At 41.5% G+C, this 20,594-nt stretch overlaps 1 protein-coding gene and 1 non-coding gene across 2 annotated transcripts in view; both read right to left on the reverse strand.

Annotated features, from left to right (window-relative positions):
• The window catches only part of LOC109932831 (calcium-activated potassium channel subunit alpha-1-like), a 621,464-nt gene that overhangs the window by 23,660 nt on the left and 577,210 nt on the right, over nt 1–20,594 (reverse strand). Inside the window, exon 15 of the mRNA XM_048616327.1 lies at nt 1,000–1,109. Coding sequence (XP_048472284.1) covers nt 1,000–1,109 — 110 coding nt within the window. The remainder of the gene's footprint in view (nt 1–999; nt 1,110–20,594) is intronic.
• Nucleotides 4,607–4,678, reverse strand: trnae-cuc. The gene has a single exon. It is a non-coding gene; the product is annotated as a tRNA-Glu (tRNA).

Consider the following 20,594-nt stretch of genomic DNA (forward strand, 5'->3'; position numbering starts at 1 on the left):
AGCCTTCCTGCTCCTCTGATGCTGCTTGGCCTGCTGTGTTCATCCAGATCTACACCTTGTTATCTCTTATCTACAAGTAACTGGTTTTCAGTCTCCTTCCTTTTTTTGAATAAGGCTGTTACATTAGCAGTTTTCCAATCCCCTGGGACATTTCCTCATCTAAGGATTCTTGGAAGATTATTATGAATACATCCAATATATTTGCAGTTACTGCCTTTAAAATCCTAGGATGCAACCCATCAGGTCCAAGGTATCTATCGGCCTTTAGCCCCTTTAATTTCCCTGGTATCTTTTCTCAAATGACTTTTGTGCTTATTTCCTTTCCACTTTTGCCACTTGGTTAGTTAGCATTTTGGGGAGGACTGAGACAAAGTATTTTTCAACTCCTTTACCACTTCATGGTTCCTCATCATTATTTCCCATCCTCATTCTCTAAGAGGTCCATGATCCCTCTTTATTTTTATATATTTAAAGAAGCTCTTACTGTCTAAATTCTATATTACTTGCTAGTTTACCCTCATAGTTTATGTTCCCTTTCTTTGTTATTTTTTGATCATCATCTGTTGGTTTTTAAAACTTTCCCAAATCCCCGGCTTATCACTAATCTTCGCCATATCGTACATATTTTTCTTTCAATTTGATACTATTCTTAACTTCTCCAGTTGGTTTATACCCTTCCAAGCTTCCTTCTTCCTCAAATATACATCTCTGTTGTGGCTCATGAATTATTTTGTTAAAAATGACTCCATCGGTGGGATGGAGAGCAAAACAGAGATAAATGTTCAGACCATAGGGTATACACATCGAAAAAGGTTCAGCTCAAGTAAACGAGGCCTGGTGCAATAATCAAGGTATGTTTCAAGCATTCTTGGACCAAATTCTCTGCGCAACTGAAAGAATTGGTAAGAATACTCTGACATTCACTGCACTTACAGGAGTTACTCAGTGCTTATGGATGAACTTAAAGTCATTGGTGGAGATATGTTCTTGTTTACTTACTCACAGACTGCAGGAAATGACAAGCCTATGAAGGCACTGGACAAATATTCTGTGTACATCTCATTTGCTACCCCTTCGAGATAGTATTTCTGCCAGGTGTCCTCCTCAATCTAGAATGAAAAGAGAAACAGAATGCTGACCCATCTCATGAAAGGAAAACCAAACTTTGACCTGTAAAGAGATGATTGAGTAAAACCGAATGGTGGATCCCAGGTCTGAGGTTCGCTTAAATCAAAAAAGTGAAAGGTCTACTCATGAAATTAGATTAACCAGCCAAAGTTAAAAATATCAATCATGGTGAAGTAATGGAATGCCAGAGAAATTAGATTAGCAATGTTACACCGGTCCAATTGGAAGCATTCATTCTGCCTTCATAACAAGCACTACCCACTGATCAATAAATAAAAGTATCATTGTTTGTCATCGTGGCGATGCAATAGCACACTGGGAAAATGCACATTGCCCTTTTCTCCCCCTCAGCTTAAAGACACAAGCGCATTGATTTATAAAATCATGAGTGGCATGGATAGAGTAAATAGCCAAGGTCTTTTCCCAAGGGGAGAGTAGTCCAAAACTAAAGGGCATAGGTTTAAGGTGAGGGGAAAGGATTTAAAAAGGACACGAGGAGTAACTTTTTCCATGCAGAGAGTGATGCATATGTGGAATGATCTGCCAGAGGTGGTGGTAGAGGCGGGTACAATTACGACATTTAAAAGACATCTGGATGGGTACATGAATAGAAAGGGTTTAGAGGGAGATGGGCCAAATGCTGGCAAATGGGACTAGATCGGTTTAGGATAATTGGTCAACACGGATGTGTTGGACGGAAGTGTCTGTTTCTGTGATGTATGACTCCATGATAGGCAATGCACTTTCACCTTATCCTATTAAGACAAATCCATCTTGATGCTGATGTGGGAGAAATTCAATTCTCCGTCTCAAGCATTTTTATTTTGACAAGCATGAAATACTACACAAAACCCCAAGAAGAATGAACATCAGAATAAATATACTAAGTAGGCTGAAGGCGTTCCACTGCCTATATATCCGGTTGCTATTCATCAACACTTTTTTACAATTCTATTTCAAATAGTAACATAAATGTTCATGTGGCTCTGATGCAAGTTTTCTTCCTGAATCATACTATTTTCACCTTCATGACACTATGTACTGTGGGTTACTCTACCAAATAGTGAAGGCTCAACCGAAGATCTGGTTAAACGTTGGGACTGACAACAAACCTATTGCTCATACATTTTTGTCTGAGACATACCAATAGCTGAGTTTGGTACTCAACAATGCTTCTTTGTCCGAAATGGCAATATTCAACCTAACCTTTATAAACATGCACTTCTACATTAGAAACATTCTCATTTTTCACCGTGCTTCCGAGGTCTCTCTCAGCTACATCTGGCTAACGAGTAATTTTAAACTGCGAGCTTGTGATTAGGTCATTGAAAATGCATTGTTTCTCATTATTTTATGACAGTAGAAATGGATGAGGGAGAGAAATTACATATTTTATTTTTGAAAGAGATTCAATATTAGAAAATGAAACCTGAACGACTGTAACCTTGGCTGCCCTCCAAGCCTGCTCAACAGAGACATGTCTGTAAGAAACTACGGGCACAAATTTGTGGCACAGTGTTAATACAGCAGATCTCTCTGTTACTCAGCCTCTTGGAAGCTCTTACTTCCAAATTTAGTGATCTCTGGGTAGGCCATGAAACAGCTGAGAAAGGAGATGGCATCAAATCTGAGGAGTTAAATAATTCCTGTACACTGTAACATTTTACTGAGAAAATGAAGTGAACAAACCAAACATTGATAAATTTGGCCAGCTATGTGTAAGCTTGCCACATCTTTGGGTGCTTTTATGACAAAAAACATCACTCCATCAGATGATCTGCTCCCAGCTTTCTGCCAACACCTGACATGACATGAATGTTAGGAAGTGTGTGGCATAGCTTTTATGCCAAAGAAAAGTGCCTCTGTTTTATCTGACACCTCTCCATTCCACAAGACTGAAATCAGACTTTATTATGTGATACCCATGGGGAAGGTGTCTGAAGTAGCACGTAAGTGAGCCAACACAACGCATTGCCAACCAAACGCATTTATCTCAAAAAGAATACTGAGAAAGAAAAATAAGCACGTCTTCTACTCCTAGTTAATTACAGTCATCTGGAATGTTCCAGAATATTTTACTGCACTAAATAGAAATGGAATGCCAGCAAGCTCAAATTAGGGCTGGCTTCTGTACACCATTGAAGGTGGGATGTGGAAAAGGGGTGAACACTTTGGGCACAGTTAATCCAACTCATCAAGTGGGTGAATGAAGAGGAAAATTGCTGTTCCATCAGTGCACTATTGGAAAATGATCTCTGATAAACCGACACAATACTGGGACTTAGACAACGAGCGGGTGATAAATTATTCCAACATTATTGGATCACAATGTTAGTATGGTTAGAAATTTGGGTAAAACTTTCGAGTTTTTTTTTCTTTCAAGAAAGCACCTTTTTGTCAACTTGATTGTCCTCCGGTGCTTTTAAATGACATTATCAGAACTCATTGTGATTGATGTCACCCCATGCCATGTCCTACTTCATAAACTAGTTTAAAACTGTTGCACAGCACTGTACAGTAAAGCAAAGATATCACGAATGCCAGCACCAAGTCTGCTCTGCCTTCATAGCGCTGACCAACACAACATTGCTCTATAGACAATCAGTCAAAACATTCAACTACTAGGTGTATTTAAACTCTCTGTTTTTCAGTTAACTGCAATCATGCATCTTTCATGCTTCCAAACAATCCCTTCCAACTGTTCTTACTCCTGTCTTAATTTTCTATTATCATTAATGCTCTCATAAACTTGTAACTTCTCAGTTCCAAAGATGCCATTTTGCATGTGCTTCCCTCCGTTCTGCATTCTTACTGTGTTTAAACTATGACTCATTACTTGGTCTCTTACTTCGTTTATTTATTGATAGAACCTCATAACGGTGTATGTCCGATCTTCATCAGTCTTCCTCCCTCCCACAACATACCAATTTTCACTCGCTCATTTGCAACTGATCAGAGGTTCTCGTACTTTTTTCTCTCATTTGCTCTTCTCAGTTTTGGATGGTGTTCTATATTATGGCTCTTACCCTTAGTTTCTTAATTTAAAATAAAATTAGAAGCTGATTGATCAGGAACCATCCCTCAAACTGTTTTAGGACTATTTCCAAGCCTTTAACTTAGGAAATAACACATTTCTATAGCATCTTTCATAGAATCCCCACAGTGTGGAAACAGGCTCTTCGGCCCAACAAGTCCACACTGAACCTCAGAGCATCCCACCCAGACCCATCCCCCTAATGTACACCCTCTACCTCCCTGAACACTACAGGCAATTTAGCATGGCCACTCCACCCAACCTGCACATCTTTGGACTGTGGGAGGAAACCGGAGCACCCGGAGGAAACCCACGCAGGCACTGTGAGAATGTGCAAACTCCACACAGACAGTCGCCCGAGACTGGAATCAAACCCGGGTCCCGGGCGCTGTGAGGCAGCAGTGCTAACCACTGTGCCACCGTGCTGCCCCAAGAGAGCTTGACTTCCTTGACCGGGAATCGAACCCAGGCCGCGGCGGTGAGAGCGCCAAATCCTAACCACTGGACTACCAGGGAAGCCCCCAGATTCTCACAGCCAGTCAAATACTTTTCAATTGGAGTCACAATTGTTCTGGAGAGGAGAAAAAGGCAAGCAATTTGGGTACAGCAAGGTGATAGAAAAGCAAATGTGAGTGGTGACCAATTGCTTTGTAATGGTGCTAAAGGTTCAGTCCTTAATATTGAGTAGGGCACTGGAACTACTACACTTCAATGAAAAGCATCAGTCAACCCATAAAGCCCACGTGGAAAGGGTAGATTTACATATTTTAAGAACAAGTGAGTTTTAAACAAAAAACAACTTTAGTGTAGTGGTAATGTGACAGGACTAGTAATCCAGAGCCAAGGCTTATGTTCTGGGGAAGATGAATAGGAGGCTGGAAGAACACAGCAAGCTGGGCTGCATCTGGAGGAAAGGAGAAGGGCGGCATGGTGGCTCAGTGGTTAGCACTGCTGCCTCACAGTGCCAGGGACCCGGGTTCGATTTCACCCTTGGGCGACTGTCTGTGTGGAGTTTGCACGTTCCCCCGTGTCTGCATGGGTTTCCTCCAGGTGCTCTGGTTTCCTCCCACAGTCCAAAGATCTGCAGGTGGATTGGCCATGCTAAATTGCCCGCAGTCTTCAGGGATGCGTAGATTAGGGGGATGGGGCTGGGTGGGATGCTCTTTGTGTCGGTGTGGACTTGTTGGGCCGAAGGGCCTGTTTCCAAACCACAGGGATTCTATGATTCTATGAACGTTTCGAGTATTACCCTTCTTCAGGACTGGATATGGGAGTAGGGGGAGCTGCAGTTAAAGGGGGAGGGGGTGATAGGTGGAGACTCGTAGAAGGTATGAGCTGGCTGGTCGATGGGGGGGAATGAATTTGGTTGGTGGCTGGAAGGGAGGGTCAGAAGGTGGAATGGAGGGAGGAGGTGGGGCTGGAAAGGGAGCCGGGGTATGGGTGAGGAAGTTATTTGACATTGGAGAACTCAATACTAAATCCTCTGGGCTGTAGAGTGCCCAGGCGGAAGATAAGGTGTTATTCTTCAAATTTGCATCCTGAGTCACTGTGATACTGGAAGGGCCTAGGATGGACATGTTGGAGGGGGAGTGCGGGAAGGAGTTGAAACGGACAGTGACTGTGAGGTTAAGTTGGCCGTTACGGGCCAGGCAAAGATGCTTGGTGAAACGGTCACCTAGTCTACGTTTGGTCTCACTGACGTAAAGGAGACCATATCGGGAGCACCAGATGCAACAGACTAGGTAGGAGGAGATGTAATGAAGCTCTGTCTCACTTGGAAGGGCTGTTTAGGGCTCTGGATGGAGGTGAGGGAGGTGGTATTGCAGCTTTTGCGGTTAGAGGGGAAGGTACCAGGCAGGTTAGACTGGTTGGTGGGGAGTGTGGCATGAACTAAGGAGTGACGAAGGGAATGATCCTTGCAGAAGGCAGTGAGGAGTGGGGAGTGGAAGATGTTTTGGGTGGTGGGGTCTAATTGGAGTTGGCGGAAGTTTTTGAGGATGTTATGTTGGATGCAGAGTCTGGTGGGGTGGGAAAAGTGGGGGTCCCTATCTTCATTATGTTTGGGGAGTTGATTAAGATGGGGAACGTGGGATGGGGAATGGAGGAAGTGTGGTGGAGGGTTGTCTGGATGACAGAGGGGGGAAAAAGTGTTGTTTGAAAAAGGTGGACATCCGGGATGCTTGGGAGTGGAACATCTCCTTATCAGAGCAGATGCGGCAGAGGCGAAGGAATTGGGAAAACGGAATGGAGTTTTTGCAGAATACAGTGTGGGAGGAGGTGTAGTATAGGAAGCTATGGGAGTCTGTGGGTTTATAGTAAATGTCAGTCAGTAAACTGTCACCCGAAATGAAACAGAGAGGTCAAGAAAGGGGAGGGCGGTGTCTGAGATAGACCAAGTGAAATTGAAGGCGGGGTGAACATTGTTAGTGAAGTCAATAAACTGCTCCAGTTCAGTCTGGGTGCATCAGTGCTGCGTCCTGCAGCCATCGATGTCATGGCAGAAGAGTCGGGAAACAGTACCAATGTACGTGCTGAAGAAGGACTGTTTGACATTATTTGTCTTATTTTCTGGGGACATGGGTTCAAATCCCACCATGACGAATATGTGAAACTTGTATTCAGTAAAAATCTGCGATTAAAAGTTAGTTCAACGTTGTAAATGTTGCTGACTTTCATTAAAAAAAACACCCGATTCACAAATATTCTTTTGGGAAAACAAATCTTCTGTCTCTACCTGATCTGGCCTACATTTGGCGCCAGACAAATGACACTTTGTTTGACTCATAACTGGCCTCTGAAACATTTCAGCAAGCCAATGGATATATCCAACCACCAGGAAATCTAAACAAAGGACAGACACTGGACAGATTATCTAGCATCAATCCAGGCACCAGAAACAACAATGGCAAACACAGTCCTGTTGACCCTGTAGGGGCTTCCTAGGGGTTACAACAAAACTGGAAATTCTGTCTCACAGACCAATCAAACATCAACCTGAGTCATGCTCAAGGAATCATACCTTACACCCAATGTGCCATGACAGTATCAGTAGCAGTGACTACTGCCAATCATTGTGGAGACAAAGTCACATCTTCACATTGAAAATCCCCTACATCTTGTTGTGTGGCATTACTACTGTGCCGAATGGGACAGACTTCAATATCATTTAGCCACTCAAAATGAGGCATCCTGAGGCACTGAGGCCAGCAGCAGAAGCAGAATTATACTAAACCACAATCATGGTCTGGCGTATGCCCCACTCTACCACTACAATTAAGCTGGGAGACTAACCCTGGTTCAAGGAAGTGTGCAGGAGGGCATGCTAGGAATAGCACAATGCATACCTAAAAGCGACACGCCAACCTGTTGAAGTTACAAATCAGGACTACTTGTGTGTTAAACAACGTAAGCAGCAAGTGATAGATGGGGCTTAGCAACACCATAACCAAACAGTTAAATCTAAGCTCTGCATTCAGTTGTGAATGGTGATGAATAACTGACTGGAAGCGGAGGCTCCACAAATATCCTCATTCTCAACGATTGGGATGCCCAGCACATCAGTGCAAAAGACAAGGCTAAAGTATTTGCTTTCATCTTTAGCCAGAAGAGCCAAGTGGATGATCCATCTCAGCCTCCTTCCGAGGTCCCCAGCATGATTCATGCCACATGATATCAAGAAATGCATGCAAGGCACTGGGCATTGTGAAGATTATGGGCCCTGTCAACATTCTGGCAATAGTAATGAAGACTTGTGCTCCAAAACTAGCAGGGTCATAGCCAAGCTGTTACAGTACAGCTAGAACATAGACATCTACCCAGCAATGCAGAAATTAACCCAGGTATGCCCTGTATGCAAAAAAGCAGGACCAATCCAACCCAGCCACTTGCCACCTCATCAGTCTACTTGATCATCAGGAAAGTTTTGGAAGGGGTCATTTACAGTGCTTTCAAGTATCACTTGCTTAGCAATAACCTGCTGTCTAACACTCAGTTTGGATTTGCTCAGGTCCACTCAGCTGCTGACTTTATTATAGCTTTGGCTCTAAAGGACAAAAGAGCTGAATTTGCAGAGGTGAAGTAATAATGACTGCTCTTGACATCAAAGAGTCCTAACAAACCTGAAGTAAATGAGAATCATGTTGAAAACTCCCCACTGATTGGAAACAGACTTAACACAAAGAAAGATAGTGATTGTCGAAGGAAATCAATCTTCACAGTTACAGGACATCATGGCTCGAGCTCCTCAGGGTAGTGTGCTCGGCCCAACCATTTTCAGCTGCTTCATCAATGACCTTCCCTCCATCAGAAGGCCTGCAGTAGGGACATTACTCATGATTACACTGTTCAGCAACAGCTGGGTGGCATGGTGCCACATTGGTTTGCACTGCTGTCCCACAGTGCCAGGGACATGGGTTCAATTCCAGTCTCGTGTGGAGTTTGCACGTTTTTCCATGTCCGCGTGGGTTTCCTTCGGGTGTTCCAGTTTCCTACCACAGTCCAAAAATGTGCAGGTTAAGTAGATTGGCCAAGTTAAAAATTGCACCTAGTGTCTAGGGATGTGCAAGTTTGATGGGTTAGCTATGGTAAAAACCCATTATGGTGGGTGGGTGTGTTTATGGGTGGGATGCTCTTCAGAAGGCTGGTGCAGACCTGATGGGCCAATGGCCTCTTTCTACACTGTGGGGATTCTATGGTTCAAGATACTAAAAGCAGCCCTTGTCCATATGCCGCAAGACCTGGGCAACATTCACAAGCACCAGGCGATGATCAACCCGAACAAGAAAGAATTTAACCCTTGCCATCTGACATTCAAGACATTTTCATTGCTGATTTCCCAGGGGTTATCATTGACCAGACTCTGAATGGGGCAGTCCATAACGCACTGTGGCCACAAGATCATTACTCAGCAAGGCATTCTGTGGTGAGTAGTCAATCTCATGTTCCTCAATGCCTCTCCACCATCTATAGGCATCAATAAGAAGTGAAATATAATGCTATCAACTTGTCTGGTTGGGTGCAGCTCCAAAAACACTCAAGAAACTTGACACCATATAAGATAAAGCATCCTGTTTGATTGGTAACCTATCCATCACCTTCAACATTTACTGCCTTCACAGTGACTCACAGTGGCAGCAGAGTGTACCATCCCCAAGGTGCACTCCGTAATTTACCAAAGCTCCTTACAAAGCACCTTCCAACCCTATGACCACTACCCTCTAGAAGGAGAACGGCAGTAGATGGATGGCAATACCACCACTTGCAAGTTCTCCTTCGAGCCATACAGCATCCTGATTTGGAATTATATTGTTGTATCTTTACTGTCACTGTGTGAAATTCTTGGAACTTCCTTTCTGACTGAATCATGGGTGCACCAACACCCCAAAGACTGCAGTGAATAGCAGTAGATGGGAGAGATGAACAATAAATGCTGGTCCAGCCAGTGACAACCACATTCTGAGAATGAATTGAGGGAAAAAAAACACAGAAGGTAGCTGTTAATGCAATTAACTATTTTCTGGATGAGGGAACAATTAAAGAAATCATCTCAAATAACACGCAGATGTAATGCTGGTGAAATAATTACTGCAGATGTGTTTGAAATCCTGAACGGTGAATGATGGCTCGCAGATAAGTTACTTGTCTCACCTCTGACCCATTAGTGATAGATACTTGTTGATACAATAGATAGAGTCATAGATTCGGACAGCACATTCACACAGCACGGAAACAGGCCTTTCAGTCCAACTCTTGTGCATCAACCAGACATCCCAATCTGACCTAGGCCCATTTGCCAGCATTTGGCCCATATCCCTCTAAACCATCCCTATCTAGATGCCTTTTAAATGTTGTAATTGTAACCACCTCCACCAATTCCTCTGGCAGCTCACTCCACACATGCACCACCCTCTGCGTGAAAAAGTTGCCCCTCAGATCTTTTTTTAAATTTTCCCCCTCTCACCTTAAACCTGTGCCTTCTATTTTTGGAGTCCCCCACCCTAGGAAAAAGACCTTGGCTATTCACCCTATCCATGCCCCTCATGATTTTATAAACCTCTTTATGGTCACCCCTCAGCCTCTGACACTCAGAGAAAAAAGCCCCAGCCTATTCAGCCTCTTTCTACAACTCAAACCCTCCAGTCCCAGCAACATCCTTGTAAATTTTTTCTGCACCATCTCAAATTTAACAACATCCTTCCAAAGGAGGGCAACCAGAATTGTATGGAGTATTCTAAACGTGGCCTCACCAATGTCCTGTATATGTTACGTCCAACATAACATCCCAACTCCTATACTCAATATTCTGACTAATGCAGGCAAGTGTGCCAAATGCCTTCTTCAACACCCTTTCTACCTGCAACTCCACTTTCAAGAAAGTGCACCTGCACCCCTAGGTCTCTTTGTCCAGCAACACTCCCCAGGGCCCTACCATTATCTGTATAAGTCCTGCCCTGGTTTGCCTTACCAAAATGCAACACCTCACATTTATCTAAATTAAGATCCATCTGCCACTCCTCGACCTATTGGCCCATCTGATCAAGATCCTGTTGTATTCTGAGATAATCTTCACTGTCCACTACACCACCTATTTTGTATCATCTGCAAACTTAGTAACCCTGCCTCCTATATTCATATCCAAATCATTTATATAAATGATGAAAAGCAGCAGACCCAGCACCAGTCCTTGTGGTCACAGGCCTAGCACAGAACTCTTCCAAGTATCAGAAATCATTTTTATATGAGCTAATGACTATGATTATTTTGATAAGCTTAGTTATTCACCCTGGAAAAAGTAAACTTTGCAGTGTTTCAACCTTCAATTTCAACATACTTTCAACTTTAAAACACAACGATGCTGTCTCCAATCCAGCAGTTTAAAACCAGAAATGTCCAAAGCCCAAATATTTTCATAATGTGCCATGCATCAATTTTAAGTGATTTGAAATTAAGTTAGCTGGACAACTTAGTTATGCACTGCCTGGGGACAGCTTGGTGTCAGAGCAGTTACTCACTTTGCTGCTTGTGCACTAGTCTATTCCCACCGCATCTTGGGTCTCACCTAACCCAGACTCCAGCAAGAAATGAAATCCATAGTCCCAAGGTTGCTGGTTTTGAGACACTCCCTCGGTATATATTTGTAGCGGCCGCTGGTATCAACTTCTGGCAAGATGGTGATGGAGTCAGGCTTCTGAGCCCAGGCCTTGTCTACTTTTCTTTTTGTTTCTTTTCATCTTTTTTCCCTCTCCTCCTTTTCTTTCTCTTCTATTCGGTTTTACCTTACCTCTTGGTGAAGACCTCAGTCACAGTGGCAGCATTGATGGTGGCTAGTGAGCCCAGCAGTGCGGGCGCGAGTAGGCCCAGCAGCGCGGACTGGTGGCGATGGCATCAGAGGCAAGTTTGAGTTGCTGCTAGCTATGGCATCATCGATGTGGTCCTACCGCCAATTCACAGCTGCTGCTGCGCAGGCAGGTTTGGGTTCCCGGCAGCGTCTGCTTCCAGTGCAGATTCATGGAGGTGGCAGCAGAGTGAGTTTGGGCCCAGTATGAGACCTGGCAGCATCAGCAGTGGCTGCATCGGTGAGATGGGCCCAAAGCAGACTCATGGCAGTGGAGTCGAGTCTGCCAATCCAGTATCCAGCAATTTCGGTGGCGCCTGTGTTGGCAAGGTCCAGAGAGGAATCATAGTGGTGAAGGCATCGGTGGAGGTGAGATGACACTGAAGAGTGGTGACTTTCGTTCCAGTGGGGGCACAGTGAAAGGGACTCGTGTCTGGATCACAGGCCCACGGCCCATGGTAGAGCATTTAACAAGAAGGACTGTAAAGTTGGACACTTCTGTCATTTCTTCATTTTTCTGCCTTTAAATTCTATGTTTTGATGCATTTTTGTGTTTTAAGATGGCAGTGGAGAGTGGTGACACTATACAACACTTTTCACTGTATTTTGTATCAAGATACATGTGACAATAAATAAATAAATAAATGAAACCACCTCCATATGGAACATAGACTGGATTTGCCTAGAAAGAATCAGTTGAATTTGGAAGTTAGTTCCTTCAAGGATAATGTAATGAACATTAGTTAGAAAGCTGAATTTGACTTCCTTTTTGAAGCAGAGCAAGGGCATATTTAATCTGGGGTGCCTTGCACAATATGTGTCCCTCAATCATTTCCACTGAAACAGATTATCAGGTCATTATCACACTGATGTTTTTAAAACTTGCTGTGCAGAAGTGGCCTCGTGTTTCCTTGCCTCGTACCAATGATTAGACTTCAAAAAAACTTAATGACTGTAAAGTGTCCTGCGATGTCCAGAGGTCTGGAAGGACGTCATATAAAAGCAAAATGCTTCTTTTCTTCCTTCACCACTTCATTAATTTCTTTTCTGATGACATGTTTCAGATTTATTACTAAAACATTACTTTCCATCGAAGGGTTAACAACATTTAAAGTACAAATGCGTTCTATTATCTAATGATACTAACAGAAAAGCTATAAAAGGAAAATTTTCCCTGTCACTCACTGCTGTTGAATATGACCCCACCTCCCATAAAACACCATTTAATATGGTACAGGTTACATTTTGCAGACTTCTTGCAGCCTATGCATACATTGTTAGACCAAACTAGTTGTGGGTTGGGCACATGGATGGGGTTCATAGTTGGCAGACCAGCATGATCATTCCTTGTCCCAGGATTCAGGTCACAGCTGAAAGGCGAAGAAGCTGAAGAGAAGGGTCTTTTGGGAGCATGCGGCCACTGTGGATGGTGAGGGAGTGAGTGGGTGGACATCTGTTCAGTCTGAGGTCACCCCAGCCTTTCAATAAAGGGAACTTGGGATCATGTGAAAATTAGATGGTTCACACAGGAAGGAAGACATTTCCTTCAGGTGCCTTTTCCCAGCTCAGGGGCAGCTCGTATATTACTTGAGTTAACGGGCCCACAGGTTTCCCACAGTGTTCAAACTGCTGGCTGGGAATAGGCTAGTTGCAAATATACCTGACAGACATCAACAATTAGACCACTATATCCTTCCTGTAACATCAAGGGACATTTTAAGTCCATTTTCCCTTTATATCCCCTAGCAATGTTAGAACTCTCTCTTGAAGCAGTTTAGCAATTAGTGACATCCAATCCACCAATCTAAATCAAAGTGATCCCACTGCCCACCACTGATAAGCATCGAGTAGAGAGCAGACAAAAGACAGCCAAGGCTGTACAACACTTGTAACATTTCCAAATAAATAGCTATAAAGAGATAATCAGGCTTCTGCAGCAAATCAAAAATTCCAAGTGTTTTACTCTATGGGTGTTTAGTGATACAGCCACAGCAATGAGACACAATAATTATCACTAACAACGTCTGAATCTGCATCACAGCAGTTTTTTTTATATAAACTAATGATAGTGGATCAGCACAGATGCTCCTTCCCTCCTGAGAAAGATAATTCATTAGTTTTCACATGCTAGAAAGAATCCTACAATATACTTTGCCAGATCATGGAACAAACTTCCGTTTTGGAAATCTCTTTCTTGGTCTAGACTGACTGCTTCTTGAAAATGGGGTTTCATTTATGAGTGAACATGGATCACGAGGCATTAATTGTTCTGAATTAGGCTGATACAGATTGCAATGGAAGGTACAGGAGACAGCCAAATTAGAAACTCGAGACGGTCTCAGCGCTGTAAAATGTTTCATTCTGTGCTCCTAAAAGCTTTCATCCCTAAATGTGACAGCTAACAGTCTGTGATACTTTGCTGTTATTAAGCTGAATGTTGACTATTACTCCCATTGGTTGGCAGTGGTTTTGAGTCATCTTGCTACAACCCAATAAAGTAGTATGGTGTCTGACATTATGGTTGCCACAGGTGTATACCCAAGTTGTGAGAGTTCTGGTAGACTCTGAAGAACAATGTCTCCAAGACAGCTGGAGGTTGTGAGGGAAGGCGTCACTTGAAGGTTCTACCCCTTCCAACAGAAACTGAAATTTCACACTTTCATTTCCTGGATTTCAAAACATTCAGAGCCAACGTCTATAATTATCCAAAAACACCCATTCTTGCCAGTTGATCTAGTCTGGGATAATTTTAGGGAACCATAGCTCAGACTTGCCATTCAAACAAACAGAGTTCCACCCCTTTATATGACCCTTATCACAGGCAGTTACTTATATTGGACATAAGTGCCACTAAACACTTCTATTCCCATGAGTTAACAATGGCACCGTTTATAATGGGTTATAATAAATGCAACCATATCAGGCAATTCTTCATAAAATGCTGCCATGCATCCCTCCAAGGACCATTTCCATGCTAGTAGGCTACTGCTTCTCTAGATCAGTCTAGCAACAGACAGCGAGCTGCAAACACCACCAATCCATATTTTAGTAACCAGTCAAAATGCAGAGATCACAGCAGTGGTGATTAGCTGCACGGTATAGCAGGAAACTGTACAAACACCACTATGCTTGCCAGAAGGGGTGGTGACAGTAACAAGAAGTTGATTGCAGCAACATGTACTTTTGATTACAGTTTCAGTCCCTGCTCCCTTTTAAAATACATCGTTTCCAATTTTCATTGAAAACAGTGGAACGAAAGAGAACAAGCTGAAGGCCTGAAGCCTGATGGGAAGTCCCCGGAAGAGTTATGAGTGCTGGAGTGTTAACTATCCCACTATTGAAAAGTGGACGTGTACGCTTCATACTTGCACATGTTTTGCCAATAAGCCATGAAATGCTTTTGCCTTGTGATACCTGTGCTACAACCTCACAGATTTTACAAAGAATGCACAAATCAAACATTGAAAAAGATGTGAGGAATCCAAAACTCAAGGCATGACATCATTAAGTTTGAATTCAATTGGGAGGGGAAGAAAAATTCCCAAAACATGGGCATAATGAATGAAAGAACTGTTGGGGAGATGACAATTGCATAAACAGCACTGGCTTTCAAAATAGCTTCTTAAAGTTTTTGATTCATATATTGGGCTGTCATTCTCATTCAAATGAAATGACAGGAGTTTACTACATTAGAATGAAATAAAGATGAACAGGGAGCTCATAAATTTGAAGCCTGTGTGTCTTCATGCAATCAAGGATAAAGAGAAGAATCAGCACGTGTAGAGGAAGAACTGGTGTCATGGGAATTGTGGCCGTTCAGGAAGAGGTGCCAAATGAACTGTAATTTACGATGCTGAATTCTGAGGTTGTAACTGAGGCTTTTGGTAGTATATCAATCAACTATGGAACAGCATCAAAGTCAGAAGGATTAGGTGCAAAGGTAAAAGAAAAAAATGCATACTTCAATTAAACGTGGAATACTACAAGAGTTTCTGCTATGAACTGAAGGAAAAACACCTTCTGGCTTTATGTATGTAAGAATTCTCCTCAGACTTGGGTAGATTTATGTGCAGATTAATGTGCTGGAGAAAATGTATTGTTTGAACAATGTCCAAATATACTTAATATTGTTTTTAATAATTTGCATGTGTTTTTGGAGTTAGCTTGTACAAGTACTAGCTAAGCATTCCTTTTGCCCAGTCTTATTTTTAAGCCTGGATTTAATGCAAAATTACTTTGAGAAATGTATGAAAATATTTCAACATGAACACGTAATTTAGTGATTTGTCAATGTATTTCTGGCACTTTATCAACTCTGTGTTTAATATGCACCATTTATTTTCAGACTTAATTTTGAAAGATGAAATCAGCACTTGGATTTCGAAATGCTCCATAAACTCCCTTCACACCAAATTCTTGAGTGACAACACAGAACCAAGTGATTGATCATTTTCAGGTTTTCTTAACCCTCGAATGAGATTTTGATTAAAACAAATCATTTTTCATCAACGGATCACCAGGTGATTAGTTATTTCAGCAGAACGTAAGTAAACAAACAGCAGCTGTGATTAATAAAGGCGATGGACGGGATCCAACTTTTTAATTCCCAGACAGGTTCAGTGTTCCTACAGCCAATAGAGGAAGTTTTATTATTCCCCTAATCCCTAAAAGCTTTGGCCTGCACAACTGGTCCTGTTAAAAGCCAGGGCCCTAGAGACTTTGTTATACCGATTAAAAGCCAGAGAAACAACAGTAAATTATCAAATACACTTTGGAAAAAAATATGAAGTCTATTCTCAACTTGGTGACAGGTATGATGTATGTATGTTTTGAAATGATGTGAAACCTTACCTAAACTAATTACTTCATTCATGTTAACAAAGCACTCCTCAGAGTCTGATAATTAACTGATTCATGCCCAATGCACAGTGGCATGAAACATCAGAAAAAGTGGCTTTCCCACTAACCAAACAAAAGTTAACAATTTTGCATGTATAAAACAAATGGCGAGCTTTAATTGCTATGGCTAAACATGCATGAATTTTTTTTTTGAAATTTGTAAACAGTTCTGGATATATTGACAGCCACACTAGAGTTCATTTTCCACCATGACCAAGATCATTGAGAGTTTGTCCTATCATACTGTACAGCAATTCTGGGAGTTTCAGTGTCCTGTGAGGGCAGAAGACACATTGAGTGTGGCAGAGCAGATTGGCACACTTGACCATTCTCTAGCACATGGAGAGTCTGAACCTCTATGATGTGGTCCAAACAGCAACAATCCTCTAAACAGCAACAGACTTCCAGCTTTGACCACCATCCCAGGCCATGAATATGGAAGAGCTCTTTAACAAACCCTCATGACAGGAAAATTTAGCTAAGTTAGAAGCTAAGAGTTTCCAAGTCATTTTACATGTATCATTGCAAGAAAGGTTAGCCTCCCAGATCTGATTTTACTGTACAGAAAATAAGCAAAAGGAATGAATTCCTTTAAAGCTTATCACCCTTAATTCCTAAGTAGTTAAGCAATGTAAATATTGTTGCTCTCCACATTATGACAGGTGTGACCACTCCCAAAGATAAAGCCACCTGCAGTTTATATACCCCTCCATCTACAGTATGGGCTCCTACAAGTAACCCACAGTCATCAGTTTATATATTTAACTGAGACAATCTCACCAGAAAGTAAAACTGTGGGCAACAAGAGTGCAACATACATACTTCCAGTGAATTAAATATTTTTACAATCAATATAGCTTTCTAATTTTTAAACTGGCACATAGACAGGATGGCTTCCCCAGGATAACGTGTTACAAAAAGAAATCATGCTACAAAAAAAATCGTGTTACACAGATGAACGTGCAACACATCAGTCATATCAATAATGAGAAACACAAATTTCTCAAAGCAGTTTGGTCGCAGTTGAAAGAAATCATTAATTCTACTGTTGACTGGTGATTGGACTTTCTTTTTCGATGGTAAATGACATCAGAATCATTCAGATAAATAATAGTTTTTTTTGCAATTTTTGTAGGTCAGTAAAGCTCTTACATTAGAAGTGGCACTACAGTCACAAACATAACGAATGAGAGGTATGTGCAGGTCCTTGCACTGACCATTAAAATGAATGCTCCTATCACTTCTGGCCTAATTGCATGACACATAAAAGAGAACTGATAATCCATCACTGTCCACCACGCCACCCCAAACAACAAAGCTCTCTCATCACCCTCCCCCTGAAAAAAATGAACAAGCATGAAAATAATTTATTTCTCCAGATAACAATCTACTCTGAATTCTATGTCATTGAATTCAACGTGATTTGATGATTCAATTGCTTGGAACTATATTTCCGGTTAATGGTGATGCTTAATGTGGCTTTCTTTGGACATTTTGAATCATTTTAAGTAATACAGAATGACTTCAAATTATCAATATGGTCTGAGAATAAATAAAGATTTGCATCTGTCTAATGCTTTTCACGACCACCAGAATGTCCCAAAGCACCTTACAGTCAACAAAGTAGTTTTGAAGTGCAGTCACTGTTGAAATGCAGGAAACATGGCAGCTAATTTGTGCTCAGTAAACTCCCATGAACAGCAATGTGATAACGACCAGATAATCTGTCTCTTGTGATGCTGATTGAGGAATAAATATTGGCCAAGATACCATGGATAACTAAACTCCTACTGTCCAAAACACACCATGGAATCTTTGACATCCAACCAAGCTGACAGATCGGGCCTTGATTAACATCTCATTGAAAAGGTGTAACTTTGACAATGTAATGCTCCTTCAGTACTGATTTGGAGCATTAGCCTCAACATTGGTGCTCAAGCTACGGACTGTGACTCAAACCCAGAACACCTTATGAGTTTGAGTACTTTCAACACAAAATGCATTTTTTATATGACAGTATAGTGGAGTATTAAAGAACTAATTTTGGTTGATGCACTTGTGTATCAGTCAGAAGATACACGTCCCATCATAGATACATGAATTTTATTCTGAGTGACCATGTCTGAACATGTGCAGAAAGTGAGATTTTTAGGGATGCAAACATTTTTACGACATATGGTTCATAGCATCCCTCTTCTGGTCTAGCTGAAATACAAAGGTTAGTTCTCATCTTCTTAGAGATCTTCACTAAGATTGTTGAAGGAGATGAAAATACCTTTTACACTCCCAGAAAGAACAGTACAAAGCATTTCAAAATACCTTATCTGCAATTTTTTAGGAAGTTCTTAAAAATACCCTTTGGGCTGGTCTAATTAATAGAAATAAACTCCTGAATGTTCAGCTGGCAGAAACTTACCATTGAACTTTAAGGAAGCTTTTGCTACCTTTTAAGAATTGACTCTACCTGTGAGAATAATCCAGACATCCTCTTAATCTAGTTGTACAAAATCATTTTCATTCAGAGGTTCAATAAGAACTATTTAACTGAATTCCAATTAGGGCTTATTCAAAAAAATAGAACACACTCTACCCAGCCAGAATCAGTAGGTAATGATCCCAATTGTAATGCAGATGAGAAGCTCAAAATAATGTCACTTGTGGATGATAATTCTGGATACTAAACTTGATGGATTCAGCCACAGAATGTCCGTTCTTATGAATAATCAACTTAAGGAATGCCCTCCAGCAGCAACCCAAGGCCAGACTTAGCATCTTCCTGCATCACAATTTTCCCAAATTCCAAGTTGGTCACTACAATGAAACCATAGTGTGTTTGGGAAGCATAGCAAATAGTGGCATAGAGAAAATGAAAAAGATAAAAACCAAGCAAAGACTTTAGGGGTTAGTGACTTGAGTAGAATAGCTGTTCGGTTTTAGAACTGAAGTCAGCTGCTCTATTGAGCTATGTTAGGGCATGCACTAGGGATTGAATGATTTTGGTGATATTATCATTCACTAAAACCAAAGGGTAAGTATGTAATATCGAAATAGGGTCACTGGACAATCCACACTATTCGCAAGTCATTCACTCAGCTCTCATGTTAGAAGCCTCACGGCTAAGTGCCTCCCTCCAAGATTGGGATATGTTTAACAAATCCTTGATCAGACAGGACCTGTCATCTTTGACATTTTTCTTCAGGCTAAAGGTATCACTACTTTCAATGGATAGATCAACTGAGTTATTCAGGCAGTGCTACAAAAACATTAGTTCTCTTATTCATTAGTTTTTAAAATCATTATAAGGGGAAAAACAAGTCAGGTTGATGAAGTACATACTAGCAATATGTGGGCTATGAATGCCCTTTTGGAGAAGACATTTGTGTTCAAATTTCATTTAATTGTAAATCCAATTTGCTTAACACATGGTACATCAAACACAATTTGAAATGTTTGGAAGATCTGCATTTTAACCCAACAGTTCCTGATGTTAAGATATGCTGGCCCTGAAAAGCAGACAACAGCATAATTAGAATGTCTTTCATGGATAAAAGTCTGACAGACAAATTCTACTAAAATTATTCGACATTGTTTCATAAGAAGTTTTTTTATTATAAATGTATGCTGAACTTTATAAATATATTAGAAGTCAAATTCTTTTTCATTTCTTGCCAAATGTTAAATAAAAATAAAAGGTTCCATATGAATGCTGTAGAAGCTGGAGGAATAAATCAAATGATTCTGGTTTCAGTGTTTGCTTTAAAATGAATAATACAGCAGGCAGTCAAAATGAATCATACTGTTTAAGGTCCAACATAATGGGTAAGGTCTGTTTTATTTTCCTAAAATTGCAAAACCAAGACTTTGGCTGATGGAAGCTTCAGGCAGTTTAACTATTTATGGGAAACGGATTGCCAAGGTTGGAATTTACATCTAGGTCTGAATTTTTCAAAGGGGCTTTAAGGTCCAGCTGTTGGATCAGGTAGTAGTGGCTACTGCTGAGGGTGCACCTCCAGAATGAGAATAGTAAACAGTCGCATTTATTGGTGGGGAGTGTGGGGGGAGAATGGGAATGCACCAGTGATGCTCTGAGCATGGCCGGGGGGCTTTTTAGTCCATGGTATACTGCTTCCGGAAGTCACAGATCCTTCAGAATGTGCCAGGATTCACCGGACATCTCCCCATATGGGAACGTGCCCTTCT

The sequence above is a fragment of the Rhincodon typus genome, chromosome 34, assembly GCF_021869965.1.
Source record: "Rhincodon typus isolate 14 chromosome 34, sRhiTyp1.1, whole genome shotgun sequence".
NCBI classification, from domain to species: Eukaryota; Metazoa; Chordata; class Chondrichthyes; order Orectolobiformes; family Rhincodontidae; genus Rhincodon; species Rhincodon typus.